Genomic DNA, 15,000 nt, shown 5'->3' with positions numbered 1-15,000 from the left:
AAGCCTTGCATTCAGCCATGTAAATGCAATGCAATGCCTTTACTACGTCACTTTCAAGCCCTATACTGTAAGAAAAACACACGCTGTGTGTAGGGGCGCGATGATCCGTGGGGAGCCCCGTTATGCGTGAAAAAGCGTATGAACGAATGACAGGGCGCTTTAAATGAGATTTTACCACAAATGTATTGCTAGCCCACTCCTGCTCTGTCATTGATTAGAATATAATGGCAGATTTCTCTATTCTTTCTCATTGTCTCCCATAGCACAAAATGTTAGTGCAGGTGTGATAATTTTATGTACAGGTATCGAATCCCAATCTGGGTTGTACCTAAAACGTGTTGTGATTTAGGGCTATATAAATAAACATTGATTGATTGATTGATTGATTGAAATATCTTATTTTACACAAAAAATTACATTTGGGCCCAATTTAGCATGGAGCTGCTCTGCTTAACTTTGTAAGTATCTCTAAGCAGAGTGAAACGACAACAGCAAACAACTACAATAGAAAGGGGGTTCATATGGCCCCCCTTCGTCATGGTTTACCTGACACATGAAATGTGACAAATTGGGGGATGCACTATGAACTTTAGCCGCCAGATGGCAGTAAGTCTTGAATATCTTAAAATGTGTTTTGTGGCAATTCCAACTTTGACCACAGCGTCAGTTGCTGGGTAAAGAGGCACAAGATCCACCCAGAATTGGGGTCATATGAATCCCTTCTCTACTTTAATGTCTAGTTTCACACCATTAAAAGTGCACAAAATGCTTCAAAATAAAAGCAAAGCAGTATTAACAAGGTTTCTACCTCATCAACTAACAATAAAACATATTTTTTAGGTTGTTGGCCACCACAAGAAATGTATGAACGTTGTATTGTCATTGTAGTCAAGACATAGAATTGCCGCTCTGTTAAATAAGAGTATAAAATATTACATGGAAACACAAAAATCAAAATAAAAAATATGCCCAAAAGGGCGAAAACCATGTCAACAATCTGCCATAGGTTTGGAAAATGCTTTATTATTGCCAATTGTCCCAATGTTTCTGGCCAAATTTAAAAGTAAATACATAATCATGTATATGCAAATTGAGGTCAATACAGTTTTTAATGAAGCAAACAACATTTAATTGTTTGTTTTTCAATGTGGCCCTTATCCTTTGGAATGTTCTGATAAAGACCAGTTTCGTGTTTGGTTTTTTTTTTTTTAAATACGGGCTGTGGGCCACAAATGGCCAACATTCTGGACTTTGGAGAGCCGTGCACTTTGTCATTTATAACATGATCCTCTTTCATGAGAAGTGCTCACTTTATACACGGCCATTCGTCATTCTCACATACGAGGTCGCCCCCGTCGCTCTGATATGGAAGCATGTCATGAATGCGCTGAAGGTTAAGTGATTTTATGTCCCCAACGGGCGGTGTCGCACATTCAAGTCGGCAGCTCTCTGATTAGAATTCCCTGCTTTGCGCCAATGTCCTTGACAAACGTGCGCACTGTTTTCCCGCCACGGTGTTGCTGAGCATGAAAGAAGTGAACAGTGCGGCCGCTTCTTCACGCCACCTCGTGAGATAAAACACTACATTAAGTTATAGGCCGTCAAACTCGCTTTGATGGATTCTCGTCTGCCAACTCAAGTGTCGCCTTCCAGCATCACTGCTGTGGCTATGTCTCAATTGGTGCCAGAGGTGGGTAGTAACGCGCTACATTTACTCCGTTACATCTACTTGAGTAACTTTTGGGATAAATTGTACTTCTAAGAGTAGTTTTAATGCAACATACTTTTACTTTTACTTGAGTATATTTATAGAGAAGAAACGCTACTTTTACTCCGCTACTTTTATCTACATTCAGCTCGCTACTCGCTACTATTTTTTATCGATCTGTTAATGCACGCTTTGTTTGTTTTGGTCTGTCAGACAGACCTTCAAAGTGCCTGCGTTTCACCAAATACAGTCACTGGTAACGTTTCACTCCGTTTCACCAATCAGATTCAGTCACTGGTGACGTTTGACTCCGTTCCACCAATCAGATGCAGTCACCGGTGACGTTGGACCAATGAAACAGAGCCAGGCGGTCACATGACCTTACTTAAAACAAGTTGAAAAACTTATTGGGGTGTTACCATTTAGTGGTCAATTGTACGGAATATGTACTGTACTGTGCAATCTACTAATACAAGTTTCAATCAATCAATCAAAAGTGTGAAGGAAAAAATACACTTTTTTATTTCAACCGTACATCCCAACAAAAGTCTAAAGACTGACTGCACAGTTCCTGTCTTCACAATAAAAGTGCCACTCCATCGCGCCTATGCTTACAAAATAAGAGTCTCCGAAAGCCAGCGCAAACAAGCTAGCTGCTAGCAAGCTACGGAGTTTGCCGCCAATGTATTTCTTGTAAAGTGTATAAAAACGAATATGGAAGCTGGACAAATAAGATGCCAAAAACCAACCACTTTCATGTGGTATTAGACAGAAAGGAGGAACTTTTTTTCTCCTCCATTTGAAAACGTGGACGTTATCAGCACTGCTGTCTGATTCCAATCAATGCAAGTCATCAGAATCAGGTAATACACCAACTTATATTCTTGTCTTCATGAAAGAAAGGAATCTATTTGTTAAACATGCATGTATATTCATTAAAACACCTTTAACATGTAAACAAAAACGGCAAAATAAATAAATATAAATTATATACTGTATATATCAATGTATGTATATATATATATATATATATATATATGTATATATATATATATATATATATATATATATATATATATATATATATATATATATATACATATATATATATATATATATATATATATATATATATATATATATATATATATATATATATATATATATATATATATATATATATATATGATATGTGTGTCTATGTTACTCATCAGTTACTCAGTACTTGAGTAGTTTTTTCACAACATATTTTTACTTTTACTCAAGTAAATATTTGGGTGACTACTCCTTACTTTTACTTGAGTAATACATCTCTAAAGTAACAGTACTCTTACTTGAGTACAATTTCTGGCTACTCTACCCACCTCTGATTGGTGCATTTGTACTTACTTACTTGGGGCCTTACCGACTAAGATCCAAATACCACATGCTATACAGCGTTTGCCATCCATCCATCATCTTCCGCTTATCCGAGGTCAGGTCGCGGGGGCAGCAGCCTAAGCAGAGAAGCACAGACTTCCCTCTCCCCAGCCACTTCGTCCAGCTCCTGCCGGGGGATCCCGAGGCGTTAACAGGACAGCTGGGAGACATAGTCTTTCCAACGTGTCTTGGGTCTTCCCCGTGGCCTCCTACCGGTCGGACGTGCCCGAAACACCGGTTAGGCATCCGGGTGGCATCCTGACCAGATGCCCGATACACCTCATCTGGCTCCTCTCGATGTGGAGGAGCAGCGGCTTTACTTTGAGCTCCTCCCGGATGACAGAGCATCTCACCCTATCTCTAAGGGAGAGCCCCACCACCTGACGGAGGAAACTCATTTCGGCCGCTTGTACCCGTGATCTTGTCCTTTCGGCCATAACCCAAAGCTCATGACCATAGGTGAGGATGGGAACATAGATCGACCGGTAAATTGAGAACTTTGCCTTCCAGCTCAGCTCCTTCTTCACCACAACGGATCAATATAATGTATCCATTACTGAAAACGGTGCATCGATCCATCTGTCCGCTCTTCCCTCACTCGTAAACAAGACTCCGAGGTACTTGAACTCCTCCACATGTGCCCTGAGAAAACTCGGGTTCCAGCAACAGCATCAGCGTATGTAGAATACAAGTACAGCAAAATGCAGTGCACTGTCAGACTTAGTACCCAGATGTTTCAGTGTGAAGTGGTAGACACTCACCGCCCTTTATAGTGGCCATCTTGGCAATGTAGCGTAACAGGAGGTAATAATGTGAAATAACAGTTAAGGAGCAATCTGTAGTGGTGGAAAGTAGCAAACAGAAGAAGAAGAAAATTGCAATATTTCCAGTAAGTGCACAACAACAATGATGAAATTGGCACAGCACTGTGTACACACTGTACATAGTATACTTATTGTTTCAATGCTTGAAATTCTGTATTTACACTTCAATATGTAAACTAAACTAAGTTCCTGAGGACGCACATTTTGACAATTTAGTGCTCTCTCAAATCCATTATTGTTGTTGCACACTTAATGGAAATAATGATCACAATGCTTATCCACTTATTTTCTCCTTTTTAATACGCTAAGCTAAGTGAGTACAGAAGTGCACCGGTTGAGATGCAGCCAGCAGTGGCTGCTTTGACATGCAGCCAGCTTGTCTTGACTGCCACGGGAAGGCGTCCTTTGCTGGAGCGTGGAGCGTGTGGCGCTGCGTCCTGGCAGAGGCAGAGAGCGACAGCTCGCCACCGCGTCTCATGTTTGGCCGCCGCAAGTGTCGACTGTGGGAGGACGCCACTATCTCGTAGAGGCTCTCTCCCAGGTCGTATGGACGTTGTCTCCCGCACAGGCCGGCGAGTCGAATTACGTTCTGCTACAGCTGAACCGACGAAGGTTTATTCGTAGGACACATGCCAGCCTGTGGTTCTTCTGGTTTTCAAGTCTGTTTCCAACAGGAAGTCATCCGGAGCCTGGTGAAGAGGTACGTGGCCGCCATGATCCGCAGCGCCAAGACAGACGAGGGTCTGACGGAGGAAAATTTTAAGGTGGGTAGGGCTGCTGATATGCTGTTGTCAGGGCGACCATTCTACTGACAGACCTAAAAACGACGATAATGGTGAGGGGGTGTCATTTTGTCTCATTCCAGAATTAATGGTCCACACTCTCTATCATATTTCCCATAATGCATTGCAGTTTGATGAGCTTCCAATGACTTCCTTTGTGGCCTTCGCTTGCAGAATGCACATCAGGTGCGCAACAGATTCACTCGGCCTGATGAGCACGCTCGATGTGGCACTAATGTCTCACTCACACACACACACACACACACACACACACACACACACACACACACACACACACACACACACACACACACACACACACACACACACACACACACACACACGCTCTTGTATTTGTTACCTTCTTGAGACCTCTGAAAAATGCCTACCTCTTTAGGACCACCCTTTCTAGATACATAAAGATTTGTATTTAAAGGGACAAGCGGTAGCAAATGGATGGATGGGATAATATATACATACTGTGCAAATATAAAAAAGCTTGTTGTGAAAAATGAGTTGGAATTTAAACAAGAAAAGGGTCACAATTTCACAAGAAAAACTTATAATTTTGGCAGTATTATAATAAAAGTCGTAATTTTACTCAACGCAAGTCAAAATTTTACAAGGAAAACAGAACACGTTTGTAATATGATAAAAGTTGGAATTTTACTCAATAACAGTCGCAATTTTACAAAAAAAGCTTAACATTTTGGCAATTTTAAGAAAAAAGTCATAATTTTAACTCGACAAAAGTCACAATTTTATACAAAAACTTAAACATTTTGGGCAATATAATAACAATAATCGGAATTTTACGTGCAAAATGATGACAAAAGTCACAATTTTAGTCAAAAAAATTCACTATTTTACTAGAACAACAAAAAAAATTGCCAATATTGTGATAAATTCAGATTTTTATATGACAAATGTCACCGTTTTGCACTAAAAAGTAATCATTTTACATAAAAAAGTAATTATTTTACAAGAAAATATTGCAATTATACAGAAACAGAAAGCATATAAGAAATTGTTCCTAATTTTATAAGAAAAAATCGACACATTGTGAGGAAAAGACTGCTTTTAGTTATTTTTTTAATTAAAATTTTTTGTTTGTAATTGTTTTTTAATCTTCATTGTTTACTTCAAGTTATTACAGTATGTCTCTATATACATATTTTTTGTTTTGTTTTTATTAATTGTGGCCAAAGTGGCCGCATTTCAATTTCTTACACACACTTGTTATTACATATGTTAGCCAGAGGGGGAGCACTTCGAAATTTTACACACACTTGTTATTTCATATGTTGACTAAAGGGAGGGCACTTTTAAAAAAACGACACACAGTCAATTTGAAAAATCCCTCCTTTTTGGGACCACCCTAGTTTTGATAGATGTCCCCACCAGGGTGCAAATGAGACATTCTCTATTTTTAGATGCAATGGTTTTCCATATTGGGACCATGATTTCGGTCCTAACTTGTTCACCGGTCCTCATATGGAAGGTACTTTTCCTTGTTGATGTCTCAAGAAGGGGAGAAATACAAGAACACACACACACAAACACACACACACACACACACACACACACAGACCCCATTTGGCGGGAGACGTGTGATGACATTTATTGTGTGTCTGCAGTCACCTGAGAAATACAGGTGTGCACACAAACACAATTTGTATCAAAGTGAGATTTAACAATGTCAACCGCCATTCAAAAACAACTGAAAATGTGTAGAGCTTGTAAAAGTGTCGACCAATCAAAAGCTTTGTCTCACTTGGTGTCTTTTGAGTGCATTAGTGTATTCACACTTAGAAGCACAGCAACAAGCAGTGCACTGCCAGACTTAGTACCCAGATGTTTCAGTGTGCAGTGATAGACACTCACCACTAGGGCTGTGAATGTTTGTGCACCAAAGATTCGATTCTTGAGGGTAATGATTCCAATCAGAACCGAGTCAAAACAAATCTCCATTCAAAAGCAATGTTTTTTTTAATAACAGTGGGTGCCAGTTCTTTGATTAACTACATTTCTCTATGAATAGATGAACAGCTCTGATACATTCCTATATTACTTTTTTTTTTTTAAACTGGTTTTGTTTAATAAAGAGCTACTCAAACATTTAAGAAAGTAAAATACAAATAAAGCAACAAAAGAAGTATCCAACATTTCTCTTTGCTAAAGTAAATATGTACCGCAGATACGGGCATCTACAACAACAATATGTCTTTCGTGAGTGGCTGGACAGCCCAGATTTTTTTTTTAAATGTTTTTTTAAAATCGATTAAGAATCGTTACGAATAAGAATTGCGACAAACTCGAAAATCGACTTTGTTTTGGACTCTCCTACTCACCACCCTCAATAGTCGCCAACTTGGCTAAACAGCAGAAGGCGAAGGACCGAGTCTAGTGGTTACAATTCACAATCAAAAAGTACAAGAAGCTGGTAAATATTGTGATTTTTGGTAGGTGTGCAATGACAGAAACGGATTTTGGACCACACAACATTCACGCACCCAGGAACTAAGAGCCTTATTTACTAAGATCCAAATACCATGTGTGCAAACAATAAAAAAATGTGTACTGCATGTGCAAGTGTTAAGTGGTGCAGACCGTCTTATATAAATGAGGATTTTGCGTGTACTATACGGGTCATCACCAGGAAGACACTCTCAGTTACTGCACATTCATGTTATCATGCTCATATCTGTGGCGTTTTGCTATGTTTCTAAGCATGCAGGAGACATGTACCACTTTTTATGATTATTTTAGAAGCAATCGTGCAGTGCATATACAATGAAACCAATTTATTTTCTTTTTTTCCAACCGCTGACTGGGCTTATTTGAGAGAGGCTGCACTTACTCCGCTCAAGACGCAAATAATGCATACTTAGAGAATTGTTTTTTCATAAAATAAATATTTTGATAATATAGACTATGTGAACGTTTTAAAAATATACTGAAGGACACCTAAACTCATCGATAGGATTTGTTTTCATCAGCTCTTAAGTCCTCTAGCAGCTATAACATTCTAAGAGGATGTTACTGAATAGACACAAATAGGATGGAGGATTCTCTGTCCATCGTCTGTCTGTGCAGCGCGAGCACTGATCCTGCAGCCGTGTGTGGAACGTCCTTCTGACACGCGCTAAATAAAACGTAATATAGCGCTTGCAAAACGTAATGGAGTGTAGATAAATCACATTGCCCATGCTAAATAATTATATTTGCCTCTTCTCCTCCCAGTATTTTGGGTGGGTTTTTTTTTTACCAATCAATAAATAAATCTAAGTTTACTTATAAAGCCCTTAATCACAAATGTCTCAAAGGACTGGCACAAGCCACAACGACATCCTTGGCCCAGATACCACATCAGGGCAAGAAAGAACTCTACCCAATGGGAACAACGAGAAACCTTGGAAGGGACCGCAGATGTGGGGACCACTTCTTGGGTAGTTGGTGCAATGGATGTCGAGTGGATACGGTTAATAGTGTGAGAGTCCAGTCCATGGTGAGGCCAGCAGTGGATCCTCTTGTATGTAGACAGGTCCGCAGTGCAGAGACGTCACCGACTGATGCATAGAACAGTGGTCCAACCTGAGTCCAGACTTGGAACAACTAGCTCATCCTTGGAAACTGATCTGTGGCCACATGATAACCTCTCCATGCAGGAGAGGGGACAGAGCAGAAAAGAGAGACGGCAGATCAACTGGTCTAAAAAGGGGTCTATTTAAAGGATGGAGTATACAAATTAGTTTTAAGATGGGACTTAATTGCTTAGGGTATTCCAGAGTACTGGAGCCCGAATAGAAAATGCTCTAAAGCCTGCAGACTATTTTTGGGCTCTGGAATCACTAATAAGCTGGAGTTCTTCGAACACTGATTTCTGGCCGGGACATATGGTACAATACAATCAGCAAGATGGCTGGAGCAAGACCGTTTAGTATTTTATGCGTAAGTAGTAAAACCTTAAAGTCACATCTTAAGTGCACAGGAAGCCAGTGCAGGTGAGCCAGTATAGGCGTAATATGATCAAACTTTCTTGTTCTTGTCAAAATTCTAGCAGCCGCATTTTGTACCAACCGTAATCTCTTAATGCTAGACAAAGGGAGACCCGAAAATAATACGTTACAGTAATCGAGACGAGACATAACGAACGCATGAATAATTATTTCAGCATCAGTGGTGGACAAAATGGGACGAATTTTAGCGATATTACGGAGATGAAAGAAAGCTGTTTTAGTAACACTCTTAATGTGTGACTCAAACAAGAGAGTTGGGTCGAAGATAATACCGAAATTCTTTACCGAGTCGCTTTGTATAATTGTTTTGTTGTCAAATGTTAAGGTGGTATTATTAAACTAGAAAATTCCCGCAGAAATTTTGATGGGCCTGCTATCTGTGCCCTGGACCTCTGGCCGGGGGTCGCCGTACTTTTAAGATGGTGCCGAGTGTCCGAAACTGTGAGTTTTAGGTGTAGACGTACAAAATGACCTACAGAGCTAGCCTAAAACATTAGCATTACCATTTTTGCTAACGTTGGCATGCTAACAGCTAGCATGTTTCACACACGTAGTTATTTGGCTATAAGGTGTATGGCAGCAGAAGTAGAGAAAAAAGATTAAAAATAGGTGTAACTGTTGGCATGGAATTTCTAGCATGCTAACATGCTAATGTTGGCATGCTAAAAGTTAGATCATTAGTCATTTTTGCGAGGGCTGTCTCAGGAGAGTGATTTGCCCTGAAACCGGACTGAAAGGGTTCACAGAGACTGTGAGACGCTAAGTGTTCATTTAGCTGCTGTGCAACCATTTTTATTGAGGATTTTCGAGATAAAGGGAGGGTGGGACACTGGCCGGTCGTTCACCAAGAAGTCAGAATCAAGCAGAGGATGAATAACTGCTTTTTTGAATGCTAGGAGAACAGTACCAGAGGAAAGTGATAAGTTAACCCTTGTGTGGTGTTCATATTGTTGTTACTCAGCCAGTGTTTGTGGGTCTGATGGACCCGTTGCATTTTGTGGCTTTTAATGCATCACAATCAAACACTTTTATGTTAAAATACTGACTTATCCCAAAAAACATCTGTAATGAAGTGCTTTGAGAGGCTGGTAAAGGAATATATTGTCTCCAGACTTCCCCCCACATTCAACCCATACCAGTTTGCTTATCGCCCTAACCGCTCCACAGAGGACGCCATCTCCTCTGCACTCCACCTGAGCTTAGCACATCTGGAAGGAAAGGACACACACGTGCGGATGTTGTTTCTGGACTTCAGCTCAGCATTCAACACCATCATCCCGCAGCACTTGGTGAGCAAACTGGCCCCCCTTGGATTCAGAACCCCCCTATGCAACTGGCTGCTTGACTTCCTCACAGACAGACCCCAATCTGTGAGAGTGGGCAACAACACCTCCAGTGCCATCTCCCTGAGCACCGGCTCCCCCCAGTGCTGCGTCCTGAGTCCGCTGCTGTTCACGTTGATGACCCATGACTGCTGCGCCAGGTCCACTACTAACCACATTGTGAAGTACACGACAGTAGTGGGCCTCATCCGTGGCAACAACCACATGGACTACAGGGAGGAGGTGAAACATCTGGTTGACTGGTGCAGAACCAACAACCTGGTCCTGAACGTCGACAAGACCAAGGAGATCATTGTCGACTTCAGGAAGCACCAGTCCAGCCACGCTCCACTCTTCATCAATGGCACAGCGGTGGAGATGGTAAGCAGCACCAAGTTCCTGGGGGTGCAGATAACTGACAATATGACCTGGTCCCTACACACCGGAGCTCGTGTAAAAAGAGCTCAGCAGCGCATGCACTTTTTGCGTGGGATGAAAAGAGCACAGCTCCCTCCCCCCATTCTCAGCACATTCTACAGAGGCACTATAGAGAGCCTGCTGACCAACAGCATCTCTGTCTGGACTGGAGCCTGCAGTGCCTCAGACTGGAAGTCTCTCCAGAGAGTGGTGAGGACGGCGGAAAAGATCATCAGGACTCCTCTTCCTCCTATCCAGGAGATGGCAAAAAGCCGCTGCCTGACCAGGGCTCAGAAAATCTGCAGAGACTCCTTCCACCCCCACCAAGGACTGTTTTCACTGCTGGACTCTAGAAAGAGGTTCCGCAGCCTCCGTAGCAGAACCTCCAGGTTCTGTAACAGCTTCTTCCCTCAGGCCATAAGACTCTTGAACGCATCATAATTATCCCCCCAATTCCCCCCAAAAATGGATTAACTCGCTGGAATATAAAGACAATATAACATACGTCCATAAACGTAGATGCATATGCAAAAGTGCAATATATTTATCTTTACAGTAATCTATTTATTTATATCTGCACCTTATTGCTTTTTTATCCTGCACTGCCAACCAGCTAATGCAACGAAATGTCGTTCTTATCTGTACTGTAAAGTTCAAATTTGAACGACAATAAAAAGTAAGTCTAAGACCTACACACACTGGCTGAGTAACAACAATATGAACGTTGCATGGAAATTTATCTGCCAGTTTCTGCATCCCACAGGGATTCTTGTTTTGTGTTTCTGCACATGCGCTTCCCACACAAGGTTGCAACATTGTTTGTCAACACTGTCCGCGCTCATTTTGTCGCACATTTGACCCTCTGATGTTCTGTGTACCTACACTCTGTCCTCCCCGTCTAGGCCTGCTGTGTGTGTGTGTGTGTGTGTGTGTGTGTGTGTGTGTGTGTGTGTGTGTGTGTGTGTGTGTGTGTGTGTGTGTGTGTGTGTGTGTGTGTGTGTGTGTGTGTGTGTGTGTGTTGCGTGAGTGTGTGTGTGTGTGTGTGTGCGTGTGTGTGTGTCTGTGTGTGTGCGTGTGTGTGTGTGGTACACAGAACATCAATTTCCACACTTCTATTAGCCCCGGGTCCAGTGGACCCCGGACATCTTATATGTAATAGAAATGTGTAGGGGGGGTGTATGGTTTGTGTTCATTAAATATGTATTCTGATATATGTTCTTCACAGAAAATGAGCCAAAGCCAGTGAGTCTCAGTTTGAAAAATTAATTAATTGTATCATTTTTCTTTTAATAAAAATCGAAAACGGGTCCCACAGACCCGAACACCACACAAGGGTTAATAATATTTAGCACTGATGGTCCTAGTATTACAAACAATTTCTTGATAAATTTACCAGGAAGTCGGTAAAGTAAACGTGTTGTTTGTTTTGTCCCATTTACGAGTCGCAGGAGTTCCTCTAATGTTATTTCTTCAAGAGAGTTTATTTTGGAGAGCAATATCTGTCGTACATACATTCGTATCTGCGTTAATAGTTGGTGCTGGGACGCGTTGTCTTTAATCTCCTTTCTAATGAGTTCAATTTTCTGAGTAAAGAATTGCATGAAGTTTAGTCACATGCCATTTGCATTCCAGCTTTCCAGGTTCAATTCCAGCTTTCTACAACCTTTATTTACCCACGAAAGTCCCATGGAGATTAAAAACATCTTTGACAAGGGAGCTCTGCACATCCATACAGCAGTGTAATTGACGCTGGGAGCAAGGTGGGTGGAGGGTCTCTCCCAAGACACAGCGGCCATGACTAGGATGGCACAAGCTGGAATCAAACCTGGAACCCTCAAGTTGCTGTCATGGCCGCACTACCATCCGAGTCACGCCACCTCGTTTTGATGATCAGCATATGTTTTGCATAATAAAAATGGATTGCACATCTTAGTCTGCTCACTTAACCAACGCAGTCCACTTTGCACAAGTTTAGTGAATCAGCTTTGCGTGTGCTATCAGGTTTGCACCTTTTTTAGTACACGCAAGTACACAATGTACACAGTATACTTTTTGTAGTGTACTGACACAAGTATTCCATTCAGAGACACAAACAAATGCTTCAAACCCTGCAGCAGGGTTGGCTGAAGTGAAAGAAGTGGGCGGAGCCAGAGAAGACTCCTCCCTCCTTATCTCTTTTTGTTAATGTCGTGTCCTTGTGTGCTTCCAGGAGTTAAAGCAGGACATCTCCAGTTTCCGCTACGAGGTCCTGGATCTGCTCGGCAACAGGCGTCCTCCTCGCCGACATTACTCCTCCTCTAGCGAGGCGGCCAGAGACGATGGGGGCGTGACCTCGGAGGACGACAGCGAGCCGGGCGACGGCCAGCGATCAAAGGGTGTGACCTTCACCACGCCTCTGGTGGACAACTCCAGGCAAGCGTCGACGCTGGGTGTCTCCGCCCTGGTGCGCTCCATTTCCGGGATGAGCGGCGTGGAGAAAGAGGGCGGGGCCGAGGAGGGGGAGGAAGAATGTGTGGGCTGGGGTGAGGAGGAGGAGGAGGAGGAGGAAGAAGGCAAACCAAAGAGCAACGGGCTGAAGACAACGGGGGTCCTGCTTTCTGCCACCACCACCCTTCCCCCGCCGTCGTCGTCATCGCTGGCATCGGCGCTGTCGTCCTCGCTGGCTCGCACGAGGAACCGCCTGCAGCGTCTGTCGGCACCGACGGCAAAGACGGACTCCTTCAAGCGCCTGTCCTTCCTGTTCTCCCGCTCCAAACGCAGAGCCCCGCCCATGCCACTCCCTCTCCAAGCCCCGCCTTCCTACACCATCTCCGACGGGCTGCTCTTGCCGCGGGGGGGCCGCGGCGACTTGGGACTGGGTAGCGTGACCCGGAGCGAGACTTGCCTGAACGAGGTGGGCCGCTCTGTGGACGCCTGCAGCCCCTCCTTCTCGCCACACAGAACAAACGGACGTGATTCGCTCCTGACGCTGCCCCCGCCGCCGTGCCCCTGCCAATCGCTGCACTGCGCCTCCAACATGTCCGAGTCCAGCTCACGCCTCTTGGACTCCAGCGAGGATGTTTTCCAGGACGGCGGCGGCGGCGGCATGGAAGGCGCTGGCGGGAGCGGGCTGATGATGGTGATGGGAGGGTGGGTCGGACCTTGTGACGATGTCGTCGAGGACAGCTGCGAAGTCATCGAGGACTCGGTCAGCACGCAACTATAGGCAGCGACGTCTGACTGGTCCGATGCTCGAGATAGGAGGCCGGCCCAATTAAAAGCCACGCCCACTGGAACGGGACATTTGCTCGCTGAACGTGCATTAGCCCGTTAACAAGGCAATTAGCGCATCGGCCAATCGTTTGTTTTTGATTTCTTTTTTTTTACGCGCTGACATCACTTTGCAATAAGACACATTTTTTGGAACGTCGGTTACGGAAGGAGGAGCCGCAAAAATGTCAAAGAGGACGAAATAAACGGACGAGCTGGTTTGTCCCTTTAAGCAATTCAAGCCGCTGGAACACAGGAAGTACCAGGACTGGACCAAAGTTTAAATGGCCTAAGAAGGACAAAGAGAAGCCCCGCCCCCTTGACACTTCTGTGACCGCCTGCATCCCCCGCCCCCCACCCCCTTTCTGCACCAATCAGGGCCAAGGAACGTCTTTCTAACACTTCTACTAGTAATAACACTATTAATAATAATAATAATAATAATAACACTAATAAGGACTTTTGTGGTTTGCTTCTTGTTGCCTCCAAGACTTCTCTCCTTCGGTTCTTCCTCTTTTTCTTACCTTTTTTCTAAGCCGCTCGACAAAACAAACCTTGTTGGATGTGAAAGACGGCGGTGGAGGACGAGTGAGGACACGCTCGTCTCTTTGCTACTAACGCCAACCTTCTTTTCATCTCTAGAAGATTCTTTAGGAGTCGCTCCGGCATGAGCGGACGACTTTGATGCGACTTTAAGCGCTACACAAATCATGCATGTTTAAACACACACACACACACACACTGCTTCTTCAACATATTTTCCCCCAAAACATCAGGCTGCAGTAACCAACAGAGCCACCAGGGTCAGTGTTACTATAGCGACCTGCTGCAACACTGATTGGGCGGAGCATCCATCACCAATCGCCATGACGACACAGAAGCCTCTTAAATGACATACACCCCCAAATATTAGACGTGAACACACTTATTGACCAGTATTGATGGCTGCAAAAGCTCCTTTGATTGACGAGCACACACACACACAGAGCTGATAATCAATCATTCTGATAGATCAATATCAGTAATGGTGGTCTGATTCCCTACAGTGTGTGTGTACGTGTGTGTGTTGTACCATCTGCTTCTTTAGAAGACTAATCTCCTTCAGTGACACACACTCAGACAGCACTCTCTCCTGAGGTCGGGGCTTCATCATGTTTTATTCATACACGCGCATGCACGTGGCTTTACATGCATGTGCCCAATCACTCACACAAATTATTACTGTACACACACAGGACGTTATATCACTTTGACCATACG

At 43.4% G+C, this 15,000-nt stretch overlaps 1 protein-coding gene across 4 annotated transcripts in view; it reads left to right on the top strand.

Annotated features, from left to right (window-relative positions):
* trpc5a (transient receptor potential cation channel, subfamily C, member 5a) overlaps positions 1-15,000 on the top strand; it is a 131,665-nt gene that overhangs the window by 114,817 nt on the left and 1,848 nt on the right. For all 4 annotated transcript variants that reach the window (XM_062065268.1, XM_062065267.1, XM_062065269.1 and 1 more), the window contains 2 exons: positions 4,626-4,715; positions 12,701-15,000. The exon at positions 12,701-15,000 is cut by the window's right edge and continues 1,848 nt beyond it. In XM_062065268.1, coding sequence (XP_061921252.1) covers positions 4,626-4,715; positions 12,701-13,696 — 1,086 coding nt within the window. In that variant the 3' untranslated portion in view covers positions 13,697-15,000. The remainder of the gene's footprint in view (positions 1-4,625; positions 4,716-12,700) is intronic.

The sequence above is a fragment of the Entelurus aequoreus genome, linkage group LG12 (assembly GCF_033978785.1).
Source record: "Entelurus aequoreus isolate RoL-2023_Sb linkage group LG12, RoL_Eaeq_v1.1, whole genome shotgun sequence".
Lineage (NCBI taxonomy): Eukaryota > Metazoa > Chordata > Actinopteri > Syngnathiformes > Syngnathidae > Entelurus > Entelurus aequoreus.
This window is presented reverse-complemented; position numbering and strand designations above follow the sequence as displayed.